Source organism: Hypanus sabinus, chromosome 19 (assembly GCF_030144855.1).
Source record: "Hypanus sabinus isolate sHypSab1 chromosome 19, sHypSab1.hap1, whole genome shotgun sequence".
NCBI classification, from domain to species: Eukaryota; Metazoa; Chordata; class Chondrichthyes; order Myliobatiformes; family Dasyatidae; genus Hypanus; species Hypanus sabinus.
This window is the reverse complement of record NC_082724.1, coordinates 21622308-21646548: the sequence shown is the minus strand read 5'-3', so window position 1 is coordinate 21646548 and position 24241 is coordinate 21622308. Positions and strand designations below refer to the sequence as shown.

Below are 24241 nucleotides of genomic sequence, written 5' to 3'. Positions count from 1 at the left end.
TTTCCAATGTGGCCATCAAAAACACACTGATAAAAGGTCTAAGGAATTCAATCAACAAACAGCTACATCAATAAGCAAAAATACATTTATAGTGAATACTTCTTCATCATGTCTCAAAAACTCATTACACTTTATGCTGCTATTCGATATTTTGTTATAAATATGAAAATTCTGATGTGGCACATAAGCACCATATTTCTCATTGGCAATCAGTATCTAAGTCCCCACAGTTGAGCGAGTTTCATTATCTCTCACCTGGGTCACAAGAAGAGTTTCCAGCTGGACCCATAAAAAATTATATTATCTCATTTGTTCTGCTCGAATTATCCCTTGTACTGACTGTTTTGAGAAGAGCTTAATGCAAAATGGTGGTGAATTCAGCAGTGCAGGAGGTGTCAATAATGAAATATAAAGTTCAATGTTTCCCCTTTAATGAACAAATGAAATTTAATTTTTCAGTGTAATTAATGAACTTTCTAAGATATGACAAGGATTGTTATTCCTTAGAATTACATTTGTTTCCTTCAAAAAATTAATGCCAACCATAACAAAGGCAGCAGGGTCACAGAAACATCATTGGTCCCATATGGCACACAATAATCTGATCTTAATTTAACTATTAAATATATATATATAAAACACTGTAATTCAGTTCTTTTCTAAATTTATCATGTATTGCATTGTATTGCTGTCACAAAGTTAACAAATTTCACAACATATGCTGGTGATATTAAACCTGATTCTGATTCTGACATCCTGACAGCTATGTTTTCTTTTCATCTACAAGTCAGAATTCTGGACTTAGCAAGTCTCCAACATTTCAGGAACAAGCAAAAAGACAAAAGACAGATCTAGGTATAAATAACTATCGTGGAATAATTATCAGGGACATAATTTTATATATCACTTTCAGGTCAGCCCCTAGCTTCCTTTACTCCAGGGAAAACAAGCCCTGTCTATCAGATCTATCCCATAACCAAAGTCCTCCAATCCAGGCAACATCTTAGTGAGTCTCTTCTGCACTCTCTTCAATGACCACATTCATCTGATGGTGTGGTGACCAGACCTCCACATAATAGTCTGGTATAACCAATGCTTTGTAAAATTGCAAAGAAGATCATATCATGCAGATATGTGAGTTAGAGATCAATGTAAAATGCCTATGGCATGCAAAATATCTTCTTACGTCTACTTAAGCCATTCCCCAAGATCAAAGATCATTTTCTTCCACCCTCATTCTGTGGGGTTCTATGGTGATTGATCAGGCCAATGTGGGAACTACTTCTTGTTCCGCAGATGGGCAAAAGGTGACTGATGGGACAGGCGGGTGGGTATTAATGAAATGCTGTATAGTTGGGTTTCTATGTGCTCCTAATACAGGGGCTTGAGGTTATTAATGCCGTGCTGAATGCCGAATCTCCACTTTGAACTGTCATGATCCAGTTGACGGTGGGAATATTGTATTTCCAAGCGAAGGCTTTGAGAGGATCCTTGATTCTCGACTTGTGACGGAGATCAGACTAAGGTGTCTGTTTTGTAGAGTATGTTATTGAACACGTGAACAACATGGCCTGTTCAATTGATCCCATTTGATCATGAGTCTTGTGACAGGTTTGAGAAGACATCTTTTGCAGTTGGCTGATGTACGAAAGATGACTGCCAATTATAATACAGTTTGCTCTGAAATGTGGTTCCAAAGTTATGGGAAGCAGTCAACCATTTTTATTGGACACAGGTATTGGTATAAGTAGGTTAGTAAAGGGCCTTTATCTTGCTGATCTTGCACTTAAGGCCATTTCTCTGGTACTCAATGAACAAGTCAGCAATGGCTAAGAATTTGGTCTCCTAATACAAGGATATGCAAATTACATCTGCACATAGCACTCAGCTACTGAAATTGAATGTGACCTTGGTCCAGGAGTGTAGCTCTAAAGGTTGAACAGTTTCCTATAGGTGCTGCAGATGTCCACCAATGTCTGAGCATTATTTGTCCCTACAAAAGAGTCCCGTCTCCATTCATTTTGGTTACTCACCGGATCAGGGCATCACTTACAGCCAGTGTGCGACAACTACCCATTGTTAAAAGAAAGAATGCTCAGGTTATTTCTACTCCATGGTTGAATCGACTGACCAACCAGCTGGCATTGTAGAAAACACACACTTTTTAAAAAATAGCCTTATGTTCACAAAATAATCTTTTCAAAATTATAAGTCAAAACTTCATTTATAATGACAATCTCATATTATTGTGTCTTAGAATCACGAAAGTAAACATTAAGTAAAATCAATATTCAAGAGCATCTGTAAAATGCAAGGCAAAGATAACCAAGTCTAATAGATCATTAATGACAACCAGACAACTGCACTCTCCCTACACTGTATTCAGACTGACCTCTTCTAAGCTTGCAAGCAAATAAACCATTTCCATTTAAACCCACGAGCAGCCCAATTATTATCTTGTAATCATATTGTTGCACCAGTTATTCTACAAATGGTTAAAAAGAAAACACCAAACAAATTTCATTGGTTTTCTTGGTGTACTTTTTCTTATTACAACAAAAAGCTTTGATAAATTTCCATTTTGATAAATGCATTTAATTTCTTTGAGGGTAGGGCATTATAAAAAAGAATGATAAATGCAAATTAAACTAAAGGACTATCTTATAGAAGGGTCAGGAGAATGACTGTGCAAATGCTTATTCATGTGGAACAACCAAACTCATTATCTATTAATTTAATCCATAATAATTAGCAACTTTAATTAACTTCCAAAGAAAGAATTTAACTCTTACCAAAGTCAATCAACCACAGCAAATTCCCAGAATCATTTAAATGAGAAAGCTGAAGACGTATTATTAGTAATTTATAATGGAACATTGCAAAATTGCTACTGACATTATCCCAAAACAAACAAGGAGGAATTTTTCACAACAGATATTTTTAAAGAATTTATAAATTGTTTAATGCCACAATTTCTTAATAATTATAGTTGTTGATAAAGACAGAAGACAGCTTCAAAAGTTCCCTTCCTTTTTGTCCAACGAAGTAGAATCTGTTCATATCAAGTAAAAAACACTACCAAAAAATTCTGTTGTATAGCCCATTTTTTATATCTCACGCAATTAAACTGCGGTCCACAAACTGATGGGCAATTGTAAAATATATATTGTATCACACTTTACACATAATATGACTTTGGATTGAATGATACACACCTGGCAGACTACCAGGATGAAGTTCCCAATGGGCACCACCATTTGAAAATGATTCATGTATGTGCTTTTAGCACTCTACGTATCCAAACACTGTAAAACAGCAATGACAACCCCTTCCCTCGTGTTGCTTAGAAAGACATAAAATGAAAAGGCTGGAAATACAGATGGCTAAGGCATAACCTAATCATTGTCGTTAAATGCTAATTCTGTGATTTCTCTCTTTCCTTGGACCCTATCTGATGTAATTGATACTTCCATGTTTCCTGTTTTTATTTTGGATTTCCAGATACTGCTCAGTTTTGCTTTCCAATTGACTTTCAATTTAAAAGCATCATTGATTTAATTGCAGGATTGTTGGAGCCAGTAGGAACAAGGGTGGAACAATCCTTCCCACAGGCTGCTTTAGGTGATTCCTTGTCCAAAATGGAAATCATGGAAGAAAGAGACCAGGACAAACTGGTAACAATCAAGTTCAAGTTTATTGTTATCTGACTGTACATATATGCAACCAATGGCCCTCTGGACCATAGTGCACCCACAAACCATATATCACACAGTACATAAAACCAAATATTACCACAAGTTAATAAATCTACCGTCCACAGCACAGGTAAACAGCTCGCTGTCCTAGTGGCAAGACCTCAGTGTTGGCAGGGTATTCATTACTCTCACAGCTTGAGGGAAGAAGCTGTTACACAATCTGGCAGTCCTAGTCCTGATGCTTCAGTCCCTCCTTCCTGATGGTGGTGGGTCAAAGAGACTGTGGGATGGGTGGTAGGGATCCTCAACAATGCTTCAGGCCTTTGGTATACAATGTTCCCAGTAAATGTCAGCAAATGGGGAGACGGAAACCATGGTGATCTTCTCAGCAGTCTTTACTATCCTCTATAGGGTCTTGTGTTCCAAACCTTGCAATTTCCGTACCACACGATGATGTACCCAGACAGGGCAATTTCAAAGGTGTTCCTGTGGAAAGTTGATAGAATAGGAGCAGAGACTCTTGTACACCTCAATCTCCTCAGAAAGTGAGACCTGCTGTGCCTTCTTAACTAACGAAGAGATATTGTAGGCCCTGGGTAGATCGTCGGTTATGTGCACACCAAGGAACTCAGTGTTCTTCACTTTCTCCAAGGCAGAGCCATTGATGTGCAATGGAGGGTGGTCAAGCTGTGCCTTCTGAAGTCCACAATCATCTCTTTGTTTTGTCTACATTCAGACTAAGCTTGTTGCTCTCACACCATTTGACAAGCACTTCCAGCTCCTCTCTGTATGTCGACTCATCCTCATTGCTGTCAAGGCCAACCAGAGTAGAGTCATCAGCAAACTTGATGATGCAGTTTGAGCTGAATCTGGCAGTGAAGTGTTGAGTCAGCGGCGTGAACAGCAACGGGTTAAGCACACAGCCCTAGGTGGCACTGGCGCTCAGCGTGATGGAGCTTGAGATGCTGCTGCCAACTCGGACTGGCTGAGGTCCTTCTGTCAAGAAGTCCAAGATCCAGTTAGGGAGAGGGGTGTTGAGTCCCAACGAGGACATTTTACCCACCAGCCTCCGAGGAATGATCATGTTAAACCCCAAACTGAAGCCGATGAAGAATATCCTGGCAAATGAGGCATCGTTTACTAAGTAGGACAGAAGGCAGTGGAGGACTGAGTGGACCAGTTTGAGTGATGGGTGAAATGGAAAGGTCCAATGTAGGTGGAAGGTGAGATTTTATACAATACATTACTAGCTGCTCAAAGCACTTCATGATTGCTGAAGTCAGTGCCACTGGGCGATAATCATTTCGGCCGGTTACCATTGTTTTCTTTGACTACCTTGAAGACTGCAGGGACAGTGAACTGTTTCAAAAGGATTTAAAAAATATCCATTAAGGCCTCTGTTAGTCGGGCCTCAGCATCTGACCAGATTATGTTGTCCAGCCCCGCAGCTTTTCATGAGTTTACCCTGGCTAGAACCTTCTTCATTCAGTTGCTGCCAGGCAACATGCCTACTCCTCAGGAGGGGGAGGGGGGTGGGCGCTTTCCTTGATGTCACGTCATTCTTTGTGTCAAATGTGCATAGAAGACATTCAGCCTATCAGGAAGAGGGGTGTCGCTGTCCTTTATGTGCAGGGTGGACTTATAATCAGTTATAGTTTGTATACCCTGCAGCATGCACTCTGAGACCCTGGTGTCTATGAGTTCTCTCACTTTGCCTTCCCGATGGCATGGGAGAGCATGGCTCTTGCTGACTTTAGAGCCATCCTATCCCCTGATCTGAAGACAGCGTCCTGATTCCTAAGCAAAGAATGAACATCTGGAGTTAGCCATGTTTCTGGTTTGCCCCGGCAGTGTAGTATTTAATCACGGTAACATCATCAATGCATTTTCCTGTGTAGCCAGTCACCTGACCTGATATTCATCTATGCTGATGTGATGATCGTAGGTAGCTGCCTCCGTGAATGTGCTCCAGTCCATGCTTTCAAAACAGTCCGGCAGCACTAAGGTAGCACCTTCAGGCCAGGCCCTAATCTCCCTGTAAACTGGTTTGATGCATTTAACCAGTGGTCTGTATGCAGGGATTAACAAAATTGACATGTGGTCTAAGTATCCGAGGTGAGAACAGGAGGCAGCTTTAAAGGCTCCACGGCTGTTGGTATAAACCAGGTCTAATATATTCTCTCTTCTGGTCACAAAGTTGACATGCTGGCAGAACTTTGGTAGGACTGTTTCTAAGTTGGCCTGACTTAAGTCACCAGGAACAATGAAGAAACCTTTGGGGTGAGTGGCTTCGAGGTCGCAATTGGGGCCTATGGAGATCCAGAAGCACCAGCACGGGGTGTGTAGCGGGTCCTTCAAAACACCAAATTAAAGAAAGTCCTCCTGTGCCAACATTTTCAATTGGAAGTCACAAGAATGCTCTGAGATTCAGCATATAGTTTACGAGCTGGTTTTGCTCAATGCAATGACAAAGAATTTGAGAATGCATTTTGTGGTCAGCTTTGGAATATGCCAGTTATTTTGCTTACAATTGTGCATTGACTCTTTTTGCAAGCTTTTGAAGAACAGCTTGCCCTTGTCAAGTATCTTATTCAGCATGACAGTGACAGTGGCAGGAACACAATACCAAGGGTCATTTTAGTGAGTGATACATTGGTTCTGTATAATAATTGTTGCTTCAAGCATTGTGTCAGACATCTAACTACTCCCTGGTCTGCATCAACAAAAGCATCTCAAAGGATGGAATACACATGGCACAGTCTGAAGCTGTGAAAGGTGCTTTACAAATAATAGTTTCTTCTTATTAAATAATTATCTTGCGCACCAAGCTTTCCTGCAGAGCTAAGTAGTCCTTTACCGTATTTAATTACTTTTTAGTTATTCTTCTGCAAAATCTGAGAATTGACAGTAAAGCCAGCATATGTTGACCATCCTTTGAGATGTAATGCTTAGCTGCCTTTTTTCATTGCTGCTGTGATTCTGGCCAAGGTACCTCCATAGTGCTGTAGGGTACGGTATTCCAGGATTTCGAGCCAGTAACAATGAAGGACAAGTGATACATTTCCAAGTCAGGATGGTGTACAACTTCAGAAGAAAATATGCAAGATGGTGTATGCAGCACATTCTGCTCCAGTTCTTCTAGGGGGCAGCAATCACAGGTTTGGTGGCTGCTGTCAAGGGAATTGGACGACTAACTGCAGTGTATTTTTCTTTTAGATCAGGAGTTCCCAACATTCTTTATGCTATGGACCCGTATTATTAACCACGGAGTTAGTTATCCCAGGTTGGGAATACCTGTTTTAGACAGTGCTCACTCTACCACTGTGCACTGGAGGTGGAGGAAACGTCTGTTCAGGTGGCTGCTTTCTTTAGCTTGACATTGGGCTTATTGGTAGCTGCTGATCCAGCATTTGTCAAGGCTGGGGAAGAGTATTTCACAACACTATCGATGTGCTTTAGAATTTATAGATAAGCTTTGGGGTATCTTTAAATAAGTCACTTGACAAATGATTCCCAGGATCTGACTGTAATTTTGTACCTTTGACTGACTGAGGTGAGTTTTTTTAAAAATCAATAGGATATTGATAATGGGAGGCTTGCTAATGGAAATGTCTTTGAATTTCAAGGATGGGTGATTTGACTTTGGCTTGTTGGATTAGCCTTGCACTTTTGTGGCATAAAAGTCATTTGCTACTTCTCATTCCATGGCAGGACATTGTCTCAGTCTTGCTACAGAGAAACAAGTTTTCTTAAGTCAAGGGGGCAAGCCATTGGGCCCATCAAATCCATTCTAGCTCCAAAAACCCATACTCCACTCCCATCCCCAAGAACCTGTCACACATTCCCACGAATAACTGATTTACCACCACCCCATGCCCAGAGTCCTCCCCAGTATGATTCCAACTAGTGGAGTGTGTTTCTTTTGATGCCCTTGGATTTGAAGATGACACCAAAACTGATTGTATAATGGACAATGAAGAAGGTTGTCTAAGGTTACAATAGTCCAAGTTCAAGTTTATTGTCATCAACCGTATTCATGTAAACCGCGAAACAAAACAATATTCCTCGGGAGTAAGGTGCACAATGCAGTACGTACAACTCACAAATACATATTACCACAAATAAATTAAAAGTAATAAGGTGCATTTACAACACAAGTTAAAAAACAAACAGTATAATGCTACTGGCACTTCATGCATGATGAGACCTGGGTGGTGGCAGGGAGTTCGGTAATCTCACAGCTGCTTTCCATCCTAACAATCTTTGTCCAAAGAGAAAGTGAGCAAAGGAATGACAGGTGAAAGTTAACTCAGACAAGTGAAAATGATGAGTTACAGGAAGTTAAGCCAAGCCCAAACACATACAGGACTCTGGGAAGTGTTTGAAAACAACGATGCTTAGGGATACAGGTACATGGTTCCCTAAAACTGGCAACACAGCTGGAGAAGATGGTGAAGAAGGTATTTGGAATACGGCCATAGCTTCATCGGTCATGGCCCTGAACACAAAAGCTGAGATGTCATGTTACATTGGCAAGACTGCTCTAGAGTATCATACACAACTCTGGTTGCCTCATTGTAAAAGGACATAATTAAGCTAGAGAGGGTGAAGGAAAGAGTCACAAGAAGATTGCCTGCACTGGAATTCAGTTTTAAGAGATTGGGTAGGCTGGCACTTTTTTCCTGGGAGTGAACTGACCCTGTTGAGGTTTATAATATTTTGAGGCCTATTGAAAGGCTAAGCAGTCATAGTCTAAAACTAGACAGCACAGGATTAAGGTGAAAGGGGAAAGCTTTAAAGTGGAATTGAAATCCAAGTTTTTCCACACAGAGGGTGGTGAGTAACTGGTGGTAGAAGGGGGTGTAATTACAACATTAAAACAAAACATTTGGGAAGTAAATTGATAGGAGAGATTCAAAGGAATAAGGGCCAAATACAGACCAATGGGATTAGTTTACATAGGCAGCTTGGTCAGAATGGACAAGATGGGCTGAAGGCCTGTTTGCAAGTTGTATAACTCTTTGGATGTCTCTGAATACTATTTTACAAAAGGTTTCTTGATGCAATGCCAAATCAAATGCCGTCTTGAAGTCAAGGACAGCCATCCTCACCTCACCTCCGGAACTCAGCTCTTCTATAACATTACCACGAGGTAATATTTATTTCGTTTACCCTTGCCTGCTTCTGTAAATGTCTTCTTTGCATATAATGATATTGACCATTGAAATACAATCCTATATGAAGGGAACATTGCAAGTACTGCAATGCTTAGTAAGTTATGTAGCAATATAAACAGTATAGACAGGCAAAGACATTTGATCATGTGGCGCTATTTATTTCAGTTCCAGAGACTGAAGTTGCACACTGGGCTGAGGGGAGTCAAATGGCAACCATGCCAGACCTCCAGGTTGCTCGAAATTCGATCAAGCATTTTTTTTCTGGTGTGAATTGTGCTTGTGCAAGTTTCATGTCAGCCATACATTGAATAACATTATTCCATGTGCAATGCTCTTTTGGAGCAACACTGGAGATATCAGTCCTTTATATCCTAGAAGCAACCACCTTTTAGCATTCCTGGGACAAACCATATTTTTAAATCGCACAACGCCAAATAGCCAAATTCAACATTTCCCCTGGGGTACTTGAGAGGGTAAAGAACACAGTCAAAGGGAAAGTATGCAAATACATGATATTTTCTAGTGTTGAATCTTTGAAAGCTGACACAATGCCATTTCCCTTCTGGCAGTTGGTTGGAATCATGACCCCTGCGATAACTGGCCCTATATGTCCTGCGCTCCCAGGCCTACCTCAGTCCCAGATGATGCATCCCCAAGGCATGCTCAGTGCCATCTAAAGGAAAATGGGCAACGTCACTTCAGCGGAACTCAAAGCCTCTTCTGTATTGGATGTGATAACTGTAGAATGCCCATGGCCTGTATAGCAATTATGTTTCAGGTATAATCCTTTCTTCTGAGTGCCCTTAACTGCCATATAACCATATAACAATTACAGCACGGAAACAGGCCATCTCAGCCCTTCCAGTCCATGCTGAACGCTTACTCTCACCTAGACCCACTGACCTGCACTCAGCCCATAACCCTCCATTCCTTTCCGGTCCATATACCTATCCAATTTTACTTTAAATGACAACACTGAACCTGCCTCAACCACTTCTGCTGGAAGCTCGTTCCACACAGCTACCACACTCTGAGTAAAGAAATTCCCCCTCGTGTTACCCTTAAACTTTTGCCACTTGACTCTCAAATCACATCCTCTTGTTTGAATCTCCCCTACTCTCAATGGAAAAAGCCTATCCATGTCAACTCGATCTATCCCCCTCATTATTTTAAATACCTCTATCAAGTCCCCCCTCAACCTTCTACACTCCAAAGAATAAAGACCTAACTTGTTCAACCTTTCCCTGTAACTTAGGTGCTGAAACCCAGGTAACATTCTAGAAAATCTTCTCTGTACTCTATTTTGTTGACATCTTTCCTATAATTCAGTGACCAGAACTGTACACAATACTCCAAATTCAGCCTTACCAATGCCTTGTACAATTTTAACATTACATCCCAACTCCTATACTCAATGCTCTGATTTATAAAGGTCAGCATACCAAAAGCTTTCTTCACCACCCTATCCATGTGAGATTCCACCTTCAGGGAACAATGCACCATTATTCCTTGATCACTCTGTTCTACTGCATTCTTCAATGCCCATTTACCATATATGTCCTACTTGGATTATTCCTACCAAAATGTAGCATCTCACATTTATCAGCATTAAACTCCATCTGTCATCATTCAGCCCACTCTTCTAAATGGCCTAAATCTCTCTGCAAGCTTTGAAAACCTACTTCATTATTCACAACGCCACCTAAGTATCAACCAAGTATCATCTGCATACTTACTAATCCAATTTACCACCTCATCATCCAGATCATTAATGTATATGACAAACAACATTGGACCCAGTACAGATCCCTGAGGCACACCACTAGTCACCAGCCTCCAACCTGACAAACAGCTATCCACCACTACTCTCTGGCATCTCCCATCCAGCCACTGTTGAATCCATTTTACTCTTTCAATATTAATACCTAATGTTTGAACCTTCCTAACTAACCTTCCACGCGGAACCTTGTCAAAATCCTTACTGAAGTCCATATAGACAACATCCACTGTTTTACCCTTGTCAACTTTCCTAGTAACCTCTTCAAAAAATTCAGTAAGTTTTGTCAAACATGACCTTCCACACACAAATCCATGCTGACCCTAATCAGACCCTGTCTATCCAATACTTATATATACCATCTCTAACCATAGCTAGTCTTTTCTCTGTATACTCACTGACTTCACCACAGTTCTGTCACCTGGTCAGCATGAAGGCTACAACTGTTCACAGATGTTCAAAAGCTCAATATAACACACAACTTTTACCAGATTGCACATTAAGCACATGCAACCAGGTATGAAGTTCTACCCAGGAATGCCACGAGTGGTAATTGAATCAACTTGAGTCCACTAACAGATTAAAAGACACATACTTCAAGTTGAAAGTGTAAAGAGATTGAGATTAGAACTAGAGCTTGTACCAGTACAATAAGGCAACATCTAATGATTTCCTGATAGAAATACCCATTCTTCCGAAGTAACTGAAGTTTATTGAACTTCAATCGATGATGCATTTATTCTTGGCAGTTGGATCATTGGGAACCATTTCAGATGGAGGTCAAATGGACTAAATCCATACAATTAAGTTAATGCTGCAAAGCACTATGGATGAGGAAGAGTAGAATTCCTATCTCAGAACCAATGAGGTTGCCTGTTAACCCTTCCCTATTCCCAATGTGAGGTCCACAGCTAAACTAACCTCTATTCCCTCCTCCCTACAACAGATGGATACTCCACTTGCAAATAGGAGCCAATCAAATCAACCCTAAGCAACATACACTACCCCACAGTCCATTCCTCCTGAACTGTGTACAAAAGTATAACTTGTATGTGCGGATGTGAAAGATAGGAGTGTGATTCTTAATGAATGTTTAGCATTCTAACTCAGAAAAGAGAATGCAGAACATTGGATGAAATAGACAGTGAGAGAAAGGAAACAGAGCTTTGACCATGACCGATCTGGACATTGGAAGTTTTGATAGGAGTGGATTACACTCAGGTCCACGACCTGAGTAGTAAAGGGAGCAGTGGGTCGGTACAGCCTAACAGAGCTTTGACCAGCAACCAATCCGCTTTTGGGATTGATTAGCAACAGCAAGTCAAAGGACAACAGAGGCAAGCACAGCGGCCATCATCTGAGTGGACAGAGTCAGAATGATGATCTTGAAGCTTTAGCTCTTCAAGGCTTCAGCGAAGAGAGGCTTCAGTCAAAAACAACAAAAAAAAAGGACAAGGTTAAGTTTTTTTTATATAAAACTCCTTCCCCTCTTTTCTGCTCAGCTAGGACAGTCGAGGTGCCAGGCAGGATGGTGAAATGCTCCTCTTGTGGGATGTGGGAAGGCAGGGAGAAACTCAGTGTACCTGACGACTACATCTATGAGCAGTGCATCCAGCTGCAGCTTCTAACAAACCACGTTAAGGAGTTAGAGCTGGAAATGGATGAATTCTGGATTATTTGGGGGGCTGAAGGGGCAATACACCAGGCATGTAAAGAGGTAGCTACACCCAAGGTGCAGAACACAGGAAACTGGGTGACAGTCAGGAAGGGGAAAGGGTTTAAAAGGAGCCAGTGCCGAGTACCCCTGTGGCCTTCTCCCTCAACAGGTATATCACTTTGGATATTGTTGGAGGGAGGGGGCAGGGTTGACCTAACAGAGGAAAATCAGTGGTTGGGTCTCTGTGACTCAGAAGGGAAGGGGCGAGAAGAGGCATGCTGTGGTGACAGGGGATTCATCAGTGAGGGGAACATACAGGAGGTTCTGTGGGTGAGAATGAGATTCCTGGATGGTGTGTTGCCTCCTGGGTGCCAGGGTTTGGGACATCTTGGATTGAGTCCTCAGCATCCTTAAGTGGGAGGGTGAACAGCCAGAGGCCATAGACCATATAGGTAACAGTGACATGGGTCGGATGAGAGATGAGGTTCTGCATAGGGAGTTCCGAGAGTTCAGTGCCAAGTTAAAGCACAGGACCTCTAGAGTTGTGATCTCAGGATTGCTCCCTGTACCACTTGCTAGTGAGGCCAGAAATAGGAAGAGCAAACAGTTTAACATGTTGCTAAAGAGTTGGTGTAGGAGAGAGGGCACAAGATCATTGGGCTTTCTTCCAGGAAAGGTGGAACCTGTACAGAAGGGATGGTTTGCACCTGAACTGGAGGGGAACTAATATTCTAGTGGGAAGGCTTGTTAATGCTGCATGGTGGGGTTTAAAATAGCTGCAGGGGGATGGGAACTAGAGCGCGAGAACAGTTAGTGGAGAGGTTGTGGAGGCAGATAATGGAAAGACTCTAAAATTAGGAATCAAAAGGTTGAGCATGGTGCAAACAGTGTCCTGAGTTGCCTTTAGTTCTTTCAATGCACAGTATCATAGGGAAGAGATATTGCTGAGGATGAAGTAGCCAATGAAGAACCGAGAGCTTTCCAGGGGTACATGACGAATAAACTCTTCTCTGGCTTCCAGCCAGGTACAGGTGACAATTTTAACCAATGTTTCTATGACAAATTCTACCATCTTCATCCGGGATGATGCCTGGGCATATCTAGTCTGGTGGTATTTATACCCCTGTCATCCATCCCTCCTGATTGGTTAGTCCTCATCCAATCGGGTTTCTGGTGTCCCACCTTATTTACAATTGAATTGATTTCAGCCATGATTTGATTGTAAACAAGGTGGGACAGTGGAAACCTGGATGAGGACAAGCCAGTCAGGAGGTTCAGATGACAAGAGTATAAATACCACCAGACTAGACATGCCCAGACATAATCCCCGATGAAGATGGCAGAGTTTGCCACTGAAACATCGGTTAAAGTTGATACCCGAGCCTGGCTGGAAGCCCAGGAGGTTTATTCATGAGGTGGTTGTTTCCAAACAGAGGCAGTGTAGTGAAGAGAGGCAGTTGATAGGGCAAAATTGCAGGCAACAGGATGAGCTGCAATGTGGACAAAATCAAATAGGGTGAATACAGGACTGAATGGATTATATTTGAATGTGCACAGCATATAGAATAAGGTTGATAAACTTGTAGCACAGTTCCAGATTAGCATGCGAGATGTTGTAGGCATCACTGAATCATGAGTGAAAGAATCTTATAACTGGGACCTTAATGTGCAAGGATACACATTATATTGAAAGGACAGGCAGGAAGACGAGGGCAGCATTGCTGTTGGTAAAAAATGAAATGAAATCATTAGAAAGACATAACTTGGGGTCAGAAGCTGTTGAATCATTGCGGATAGATCTAAGGAACTGCAAGAGTATAAAGACCCTGATGGGAGTTGTACAAAAATCCCCAAACAGTAGTAAGGATATGATCTACAATGGGAGATAGAAAACACATGCCAGCAGGGCAATGTTACGATAGTTATGGTGGATTTCAATACACAGTAGGTTGGGAAAATCAGGTTCAAGCAGGACTCCAAGAGGGGAAATTTCTAGAATGCCTACAAGATGACATCTTAGAGCAGTTCATGGTTGAACCTATTATGGGATCAGCTATTCTGGATTGGGTGTTATGTAATGGACCAGAATTGATTAGAGAGCTTAAGGAGAAGGTCATCATAAAATGATTGAATTCACTCTGAAATTTGAGAAGGAGAAGCTAAAGTCAGACATATCAGTATGGCAGTGGAGTAAAGGGAATTACAGAGGCATGAGAGAGCAGTTGTCCAAAATTAATGGGAAAAGGATGCTGGCAGGGATGATGGTAGAGCAGCAATGGCTGGAATTTCTGGAAGCAATTTGGAAAGCACAGGATATATACATCCCAAAGATGGAGTATTCTAAATGGCAAGATGACACAACCATGACTAACGAGAAGTCAAAGCCAAAGACAGGGCATAGAATAGAGCAAAAATTAGTGGAAAGTTAGAGAATTATCTATATATTACATCAGGACGCCTTTCTGAACACACCTAACAAACTCCATCCCATCCAAACCCCTTGCTCTAAGGAGATGCCAGTCAATATTAGGAAAGCTAAAATCACCCAACACAACCCTATTATTGCACTGTTCCAGAATCTGCCTCCCTATCTGCTCCTCAGTGTCTCTGTTACTATTGGGGGAGGGGGAGGGGGGTAAATAAAAACACTCAGTCATATAACATAGAAATCTAAAGCACATCATAGGCCCTTCAGACCACAAAGTTGTGCTGATCATGTAACCTGCTCTAGAAACTGTCTAGAGTTACCCTACCACATAGCCCTGTATTTTTCTAAGCTCCATGTACCTATCTAAGAGTCTATTAAAATATCTTATTGTATCTGCCTCCACCACCGTCACTGGCAGTACATTCCACACACCCAACTCTCCAAAGAGCTAGCAAAATTAGATGGCACAACTTAGTCATTTTTTTTGGTAAAAATGAAGGGATGAAGTTCAGTTTCATGTAACAACCATCAACATACATTTAACTTTCTGCAGTTAGTCTAAAACTTAGATTTTCTCTGCCCTTTCAGTGAACATTGAAGATCCAATGATCAACTCAAAAAGGTTCCAGGAAATCATTAGTAGAATGCTTAAATGATCCTTTGATCAGTGACCCAATTGAAGTATCTGCTCAGAACAATATTGCTGGCTATAGCCCTTGTCTGTGCACAAATTGGCTTCTCCATTTCCAATACTTTTCAAAAACACTTGTTGAAATCTGCATCATGTTAACCAGAGGATGAGATAGGTTCAAAGAGAAATGTATATTGTTTTTCTTTCTCAAGCTTCAATTTACATGTCAAGGAACAGAGAGGAGCTGAGCTGGATAAATTAAAAGGCTTGGTTTTCTTTTCAAGCTATATTGCATATAAACAAAATTATAGCATGCCATCCATTAGAACGAAAGTGTTTAATGTACTTCGGCTTAACTCATGATTGCATGGACAAAGCACAACTCCTGAACGATGATTAATCAAAACCCTTTGTCCTATTCTTTCAGGACCAAAGGAGAAGTATCAACACTATATTCATCACAAAATTAAAACAATATGTTATTCTAAAATGGAGACATAGTCCAGAAGAAGATTCTTAGCCCAAAATGTCAACTATTCCTTTTGCGCAATGCATTGTGTAATTATTTCATTTGTATGAAAATATGCAAGACAAGCTTTTCACTTTATCTCAGTACATGCGACAATATTATGTTCTAATGCCCTCCATAGAAGTTGCTTGTCCAGCTGAGTTCTTCCAGTATTTTGAGTGTTGATGTTATTCTAAATCAACATTTTAAATTGCATGTAAATGTCAAAAGAAATTACCTTCATTTCAAGAGGATGGGAAAGCAGTATCAATTTCATCTAAAATTAGGGCAAGGTTTCTCAAACTGGGGTCTATGTATCCTTTGGTTAATGATAGGGGTCCATGGCATTAAAAAAAGTTGGGAATCCCTGGCATAGGGTAAATAAGAGCAAAAAAGTTGAAAGTCAGTCTGATGCAGGGTCTCGACCTGAAACCATAACAATTCCTTTCTTCCACACATTGTTGCTCGATCCACTGAGTTCCTCCAACAGTTTGTTTTTTCGTTTCAGATAAAGCATAAAAAATAAATCTCAAAGAATGACATGGGTATCAATTTAAGAGGTACTGGCAGCAAAGACAAGGGAAAAGGGAGTTGTATGCTGAGACAGGCTTCATTTGAATCTCATTTGGACCAGTAATGAGCAATCAAATAGCTAAGGCTGTGGAAAGTGCTCTAGATGGGGACCGTGGGGTGAGGGGGGGGGGGGTTGTGTAGTGCTGGCATTCAGATGGTAAACTGACACTGATACGTAATATTAAATAAACTGACTGAACAAGTAGGTAGACTGACTGAACACCTGATGATCAAATACCAATTGTTCTATTTACCGAGAGGAATCCTCCACAACCCCGTCCGCAGTTTACATACCACCTGCAGCCAAATATAATCAAGCAATTGAAACACTGTATGATGCTGTCAACGTACAAGAAACAGTCCACCCTCCATGTATCCAAGAGTCCTTAAAAGACCCTATTGTATCCGCCTCCACCACCGTCGCTGGCAGTGCATTCCACACATCCACCACTCTGAACATCCCCCAGAACCTGCTTTCAAGCACCTTAAAACTATGCCCTCTTGTGTTAGCCATTTCAGCCCTGGGAAAAAGCCTCTAGCTATCCACTCAATCAATGCCGCTCATCATCTTATACACCTCTATCAAGTCACCCTCATCTTCCATCATTCCAAGGAGAATAGGCCAAGTTCCCTCAACCTATTTTCATTAGGCATGCTCTCCAATCCAGGCAAGATCTGTGTAAATCTCCTCTGCACTCCCTCTATAGGATCCACATCTTTCCTGTGGTCCTGTAGTGAGGTGACCAGAACTGAACACAGTAGTCCAAGTGGTGTTATATAGCTGTAACATTACCTTACAGCTCTTGAACTCAATCCCATGGTTGATGAAGGCCAACACATCATATACCTTAACCACACTGTCAAACTGCACAGCAGCTTTGAGTGTCCTATGAACATGAACACCAAGATCGCTCTGATCCTCCACACTGCCAAGGGTCTTACTATTAATATTATATTCTATCTTCAAATCACCCATCCCAACAACCCTATTATTATTGCACTGTTCCAGAATCTGCCCCCCTATCTGCTCCTCAAAGTCTCTGTTACCATTGGGGGGGGGGTCTAGAAAAAACACCCAGTAGAGTTATTGACCCCATCCTGTTTCTGACTTTCACCCACACTGACTCAGTAGACAATCCCTTCATGACTTCCTCCTTTCCTACAGCCCTGATTAGCAATGCCATACCCTCCCTGTCAGTATTAGCAATGCCATACCCTCCTCTTTTGCCTCCCTCCCTGTCCTTATTGGAACATCTAAAGCCTGACCCACTCAGCAGCCATTCGTGCTCCTGAGACTTCCAAGTCTCAGTAATGGCCACAACATAATAGTTCCACATATTGGTCCACACTGTAAATTCAACCACTTTCTTTATGATACTCCTTGCATTAAAATAGACACATTTCAAACTATCTGGCTGAGTGCATCTTTGCTCTATCAACTCCCTATCCTTCCTCACAAACTCCCATCAAGGGGTCTCTACTTGTGCATCAACTACCCCATCCTCAGCCTCTTCACTTTGATTCCCACCCCATTGGAAATCTAGTTTAAATGTTTCTGCTTCCTTAGGAGTTCACAAAGATTTGTTATATTTAAAACTTTCACTCATTTTTATAGCTGTGTAGTGCAGAGTATATTGATTAGCTGTGTCACAATTTGGTATGGAAACACAAATGCTCTTGAACAGAAAATCCCATAAAAAGTAATAGATATAGCACAGTCCATCACACAAAGCCCTCCCCAGCACTGAGCACATCTACATTGAGCTTTCTCACAGGAAAGTAGCATCCATCATCAAACACCCCCACCACCCAAGTCATACTCTCTTCTCACTGCTGCCATCAGGAAGGTAGAGTACTGTACACACAGTCAAGTCAACTTTTATTGTCATTTCAGTGGTACAGTACATAGTAAAAGTGAGACATTTTTCAGGACCATGGTGTTGTGACACAGTACAAAAAAAATAGACCAAACTACATAATAATAAAAAAAAACAACAGCAAAAGCTACACTAGACTACAGACCTACACTGGACTGCATAAAGTGCACAAAATCAGTGCAGGCATACAGTAATATTAATTGAGTAATAAATCCTGAGGTACAAACAAAGTCAACATCAAAGTTCAGGCAGAGATCAAAACATCCAGAGAAATCAAAAAACCAGAATCAGGAAACAGGCAGAGTCAATATTCAAACAGACCAAGTACAGATACAAACACTGGAAAGGCTCAGAAACATTCACTTACACAATCTGGTGATGAACAGGTGAAAACACAGGCCTGAAATACACTGAGCAATAAACAAAGAGGCAGATGATAGGTGGAGCACAATGAGACACAGGTGGCAGCAATACAGGTAATAATGAGAAACAGGTGAGAGACAGAGTACTCAGTGATACAGGGGCCAGAGCGAGGACAAGAGCACATGGCAATACAAAACCACAGACTGACAGCTCGGGGGAAACACACAAAGAGACAGAGACCTCAGTCTAGTATATGGTGACCATATATGTATTTGATAATAAATTTAATTTGAACTTTGAGGAAAAGCCTAATCTTCATAAGAATGTTCAAATGCAATTCATCACAGGACTAATTTCTTGGGAAATGGAGGAATTACTGGTGTGGAGAACTAAATCAGCCTGTTTTTACAATGAGATGGCTTCTGAAAAGCTTCCTCCTTTACTGTAACTCTCTACAATTACATTATCTTCCAAGGATTATTGACTTGCTGTAGGTTTTCAACATAACTAGATTTACATCAATTCTCTAAATGTAAAATATACATTTACAGGAAATGTAATGAATATCAAGTTTAAAATTAAATATTATTCTGTTCATCTCTATGCAGTGAGTGAAACATTACATTTTAGTTAGAAGAGTGTTACAAATAAATTGAGACAGAAGGCAGCCAGATAGTTCTGTGATAAAAAAGCCCTATTACAAAATGATACAAATGCAATATGAAAATTTAACTGACTTTATCTGAAACTTAGCTATAAATTAAACCTGCCGCAGATGAAAATAGATTTAACTAAATTCCATTGATTAAACACAAATACAGTGGATTCTGATTAATTGGGGCACATTGGGATCAGTACATTTTGGCCCAATTAAGTGGCTACTCCAATTAGCTGAACTTTCATGGACATAGACAAAAAGGTATAAAAAAAACTGAACAATAAATTATGTATTTAAATAAAATACAGAACAAATTAGAATACTACTGATGGTACTACAGTACTATAAAACTGTGTATTAGATCGTTAAAGTTATCAAAAGAGAAATTCATCCAGTGTACACAATGAACAAAATCAGCACAGACACCTGGTACAGATAATAAACTGCCTTCATACAATACTATTGATGATTGCATCTCCAAATCTTCATCTCATTGCCACAGTCAAAAGGATTTATTGATACCTTCAATTTCTTTGTAGTTCCTTACTTGTTGAGGTAGTAAAATAATTTCATTTTCACTCCCGGCTGTTTTTGGCATCTCCAAGCCTGAATGCTTGAAACCACAGTGAGCAAAATAACTCTAAGTTGTCTAACTGTTTACTTATTGCCAACTATCATTGACAAAAATCACTACATGTTCCAACACAAACACCTGCAACTGACGCTATTTAAAAACTGTTTGCTTGGTGTAGTGTCTAATGGCCAGACAAGCACAGGCAACTGACGCTAGTCAGAACCTGTTCAGCAACAGTCTCTTGCCCCAATTAAGTGGACTAGTGTCCAAAATAAGCTGCTATCCCAATTAACCGTCAGCCCAATTAACCAAAATCTACTGTATTAAAAACAAAGATGAATTTAGTCCTGCATCATATTCCCTCACTTTTGAATGAGATCATGGTGACCTATACTGGCACAACAATCTAAACATATTCTTATTTTCTGGTATCTCTTCATCAAGGTCTTTGGGGATGAATGAAAATTCATCTCCTGAAGTTATTGTTTAGGGTTTGCGAGGACTAGAGAAAGTGAAATAGTTAAAATTGGGCACCGGAACAGAACTCTAATTTTTAAGTAAAGTATAACTACAGTAGAACTATTCATCTAGCTTGCTGAGGACTTTGAGCTGATCATGTACTAAGAGCATATAATTGGATAACTAAACCACATGCTGACAGAAGTTATGCTTCTTTTTAATCAAGCCCAATTTCTCTCCCTGTACACCAATGATACAAAAAAATTACAGATTCTTGAAATGTTCATGATCTTGCTATTTCCAACCCATTATAGAAACATAGAAAATAGGTGCAGGAGTAGGCCATTCGGCCCTTCAAGACTGCACCGCCATTCAGTATGATCATGGCTGATCATCCAACTCAGAACCCTGTACCTGCTTTCTCTCCATACCCCCGATCCCTTTAGCCACAAGGGCCATATCTAACTTCCTCTTAAATATAGCCAATAAACCGGCCTCAACTGTTTCCTGTGGCAGCGAATTCCACAGATTCACCACTCTCTGTGTGAAGAAGTTTTTCCTCATCTTGGTCCTAAAAGGCTTCCCCTTTATCCTTAATCTGTGACCCCTCATTCTGGACTTCCCCAACATCAAAAACAATCTTCCTGCATCTAGCCTGTCCAATCTCTTTAGAATTTTATACGTTTCAATAAGATCCCCCCTCAATCTTCTAAATTACAGTGAGTATAAGCCTAGTCGATCCAGTCTTTCTTCATATGAAAGCCCTGCCATCCCAGGGATCAATCTGGTCAACCTTCTCTGTACTCCCTCTATGGCAAGAATGTCTTTCCTCAGATTAGGGGATCAAAACTGCACACAATATTCTAGGTGCGGTCTCACCAAGGCCTTGTACAACTGCAGTAGAACCTCCCTGCTCCTGTACTCAAATCCTTTTACTATGAATGCCAACATACCATTTGCCTTTTTCACCGCCTGCTGTACCTGCATGCCCACCTTCAATGACTGGTGTACAATGACACCCAGGTCTCGTTGCATCTCCCCTTTTCCTAATTGGCCACCGTTCAGATAATAATCTGTTTTCCTGTTCTTGCAACCAAAGTGGATAACCTCACATTTATCCACATTAAATTGCATCTGCCATGAATTTGCCCACTCACCTAACCTATCCAAGTCACCCTGCATCCTCTTAGCATCCTCCTCACAGACAACACCGCCACCCCGCTTCGTGTCAGCCGCAAACTTGGAGATGCTGCATTTAATTCCCTCGTCTAAATCATTAATATATATTGTAAACAACTGGGGTCCCAGCACTGAGCCTTGCGGTACCCCACTAGTCACTGTCTGCCATTCTGAAAAGGTCCTGTTTACTCCCACTCTTTGCTTCCTGTCTGCCAACCAATTCTCCACCCACATCAATACCATACCCCCAATACCGTGTGCTTTAAGTTTGCACACTAATCTCCTGTGTGGGACCTTGTCAAAAGCCTTTTGAAAATCTAAATATACCACATCCACTGGCTCGCCCCTATCCGCTCTACTAGTTACATCTTCAAAAAATTCCATAAGATTCGTCAGACATGATTTTCCTTTCACAAATCCATGCTGACTTTGTCCGATGATTTCACCTCTTTCCAAATGTGCTGTTATCACATCTTTGATAACTGACTCTAGCATTTTCCCCACCACCGATGTCAGACTAACCGGTCTATAATTCCTCGGTTTCTCTCTCCCTCCTTTTTTAAAAAATGGGGTTACATTAGCCACCCTCCAATCCTCAGGAACTAATCCAGAATCTAATGAGTTCTGAAAAATTATCACTAATGCATCCACTATTTCTTGGGCTACTTCCTTAAGCACTCTGGGATGCAGACCATCTGGCCCTGGGGATTTATCTGCCTTTAATCCCTTCAATTTACCTAACACCACTTCCCTACTAACATGTATTTCTCTCAGTTCCTCCATCTCACTAGACCCTCGGTCCCTTACTATTTCCGGAAGATTATTTATGTCCTCCTTAGTGAAGACAGAACCAAAGTAGTTATTCTATTGGTCTGCCATGACGTTGTTCCCTATGATCAATTCACCTGTTTGACTGTAAAGGACCTACATTTGTCTTGACCAATCTTTTTCTTTTCATGTATCTATAAAAGCTTTTACAGTCAGTTTTTATGTTCCCTGCCAGCTTTCTCTCATAATCTTTTTTCCCTTTCCTAATTAAGCCCTTTGTCCTCCTCTGCTGGTCTCTGAATTTCTCCCAGCCCTCAGGTTGTTTAGCATATACATCTTGTTTTAGCATGATTTTCTGTTGAAGATCTCTTGGTGAAAAAAAATATATATAACTAGAACATTATTCATGACAAACTGGAAATTAATTGGTCACTGCTCTGAACATCTCCAATACATCTGACAGGATTTAGCACTGTGCACATAGTGTTTGTGTTCTCAATTTCTACTTCACTCTCAATCTGCTCACTCTTCATTGTAGACCATGGCACAGTCTGTTTGCATTCAGCCAGATGTTTATCTGGTTTTCAGGCTTCCTCGCTCCCAGCTCTTTTCCATTACTGATTAAATTTTCCATCAATCATCTAGACAAAGTGACTATTAACTCTCTTCCACTTTCATTCATTCTTTCCCAGAATCGAAAACTATAGGACTTCTCAATCTTTTTCAATCCCCATTTTCTATCTACAACTTATAAGCCTTAAAATCCAGAGCTTCCTCTCAATCAATTCACTACTTCCATAATTTATTCTACTTTTTCTAATTATTAACATGCATCATAAATTGTTTTAACACTTTAAAAAAATCTTCTTCAGGTCAGGCTGCATCTGTGGATAGAAATAATGCTACAGCTTATTAGTTTGGCACCATGCCATTGATTCAGAACATTGTTCCTTAATCATTGTGTAGAGTAATCCAGCATTTACTTCCAATTGTAGTACTTTGTGCTTGCTTTGCATGGAATTATACTGCATTCAAAATAAAGTTATTGACACAGGAAGGTAATAATAACAAAAATTTGTATTTCAATTAAATTTACCATTTACAAAGGTTTTTATTATGTTAAGACATTTCTTTCTGAATATTATTTGGAAATAGCCTTTCTTTACATTGTACCTAATTCTGTTAATAACACAGCATGATGCATTAATATTTTCATGTCAAAGTACTGATATACATGGAATTAAACTCTTACCTTTATTATCAAGTATCATCGTGACACTTTTTGATACGGAACTTATTGTGTTTACAATGAATATAATGGATGTTCCATTTTGTCTCTGAATGAGCCTCAGCAGAAGTAAAAAAAGATGAATGGCTCATTGCAGTTATTTTTCTACAATTAATTTATTTACCAGTCTATAGGAAGTAGCAAAAGTAATATCCAGAATTCTCAATATTGTGAGAAATCAAAATATATGTTTGGTTGAGGCTTCAATGAGTAAGAGAGTGGCATATGTACATAGGCAAGCACTATTCCCTCTAATTTGCATAGATTTGTGTCCACAAAGTAACTGAAATACTCTCCTGCACGTAGCCTTTGTTGCTGCACAGCTGGAATTTTCTTTTATATAATGTTAATATAATTTTGAAATTAGGCTAATATAATTCTGAAAATATGTTAATCTAATTATGAAATGCCCTGTAATTATGTGTTGTGAATATAATCCTTAAATTTTCTAAATAATAAATGTACCACAAGCTTAACTTTGAAACATTTTAGAGCTTCAACATATTTACATTGTCAGTGTTTCAAGTTACAACCTTGTTACAAGTTGTAACAATATTTTTTGTTAGTAGGCATTATTATCTTCTGTTTTTAATTGTATTTACAGTTTTGGGGGTTTGAATGTTCTGATT

At 40.3% G+C, this 24241-nt stretch overlaps 1 protein-coding gene across 3 annotated transcripts in view; it reads right to left on the bottom strand.

Moving 5' to 3' along the window:
* Positions 1 to 24241, bottom strand: part of cacna2d3a (calcium channel, voltage-dependent, alpha 2/delta subunit 3a) — an 893404-nt gene that overhangs the window by 504116 nt on the left and 365047 nt on the right. Inside the window, exon 1 of one of the 3 annotated variants that reach the window (XM_059944150.1) lies at positions 19892 to 19950. The exons of the other annotated variants lie outside the window; for them this stretch is intronic. Within the exon in view, the coding sequence (XP_059800133.1) occupies positions 19892 to 19942 (51 nt within the window). The 5' untranslated portion in view covers positions 19943 to 19950. Of the gene's footprint in view, positions 1 to 19891; positions 19951 to 24241 lie in introns of those variants that run through there. 3 annotated transcript variants of the gene reach the window in all.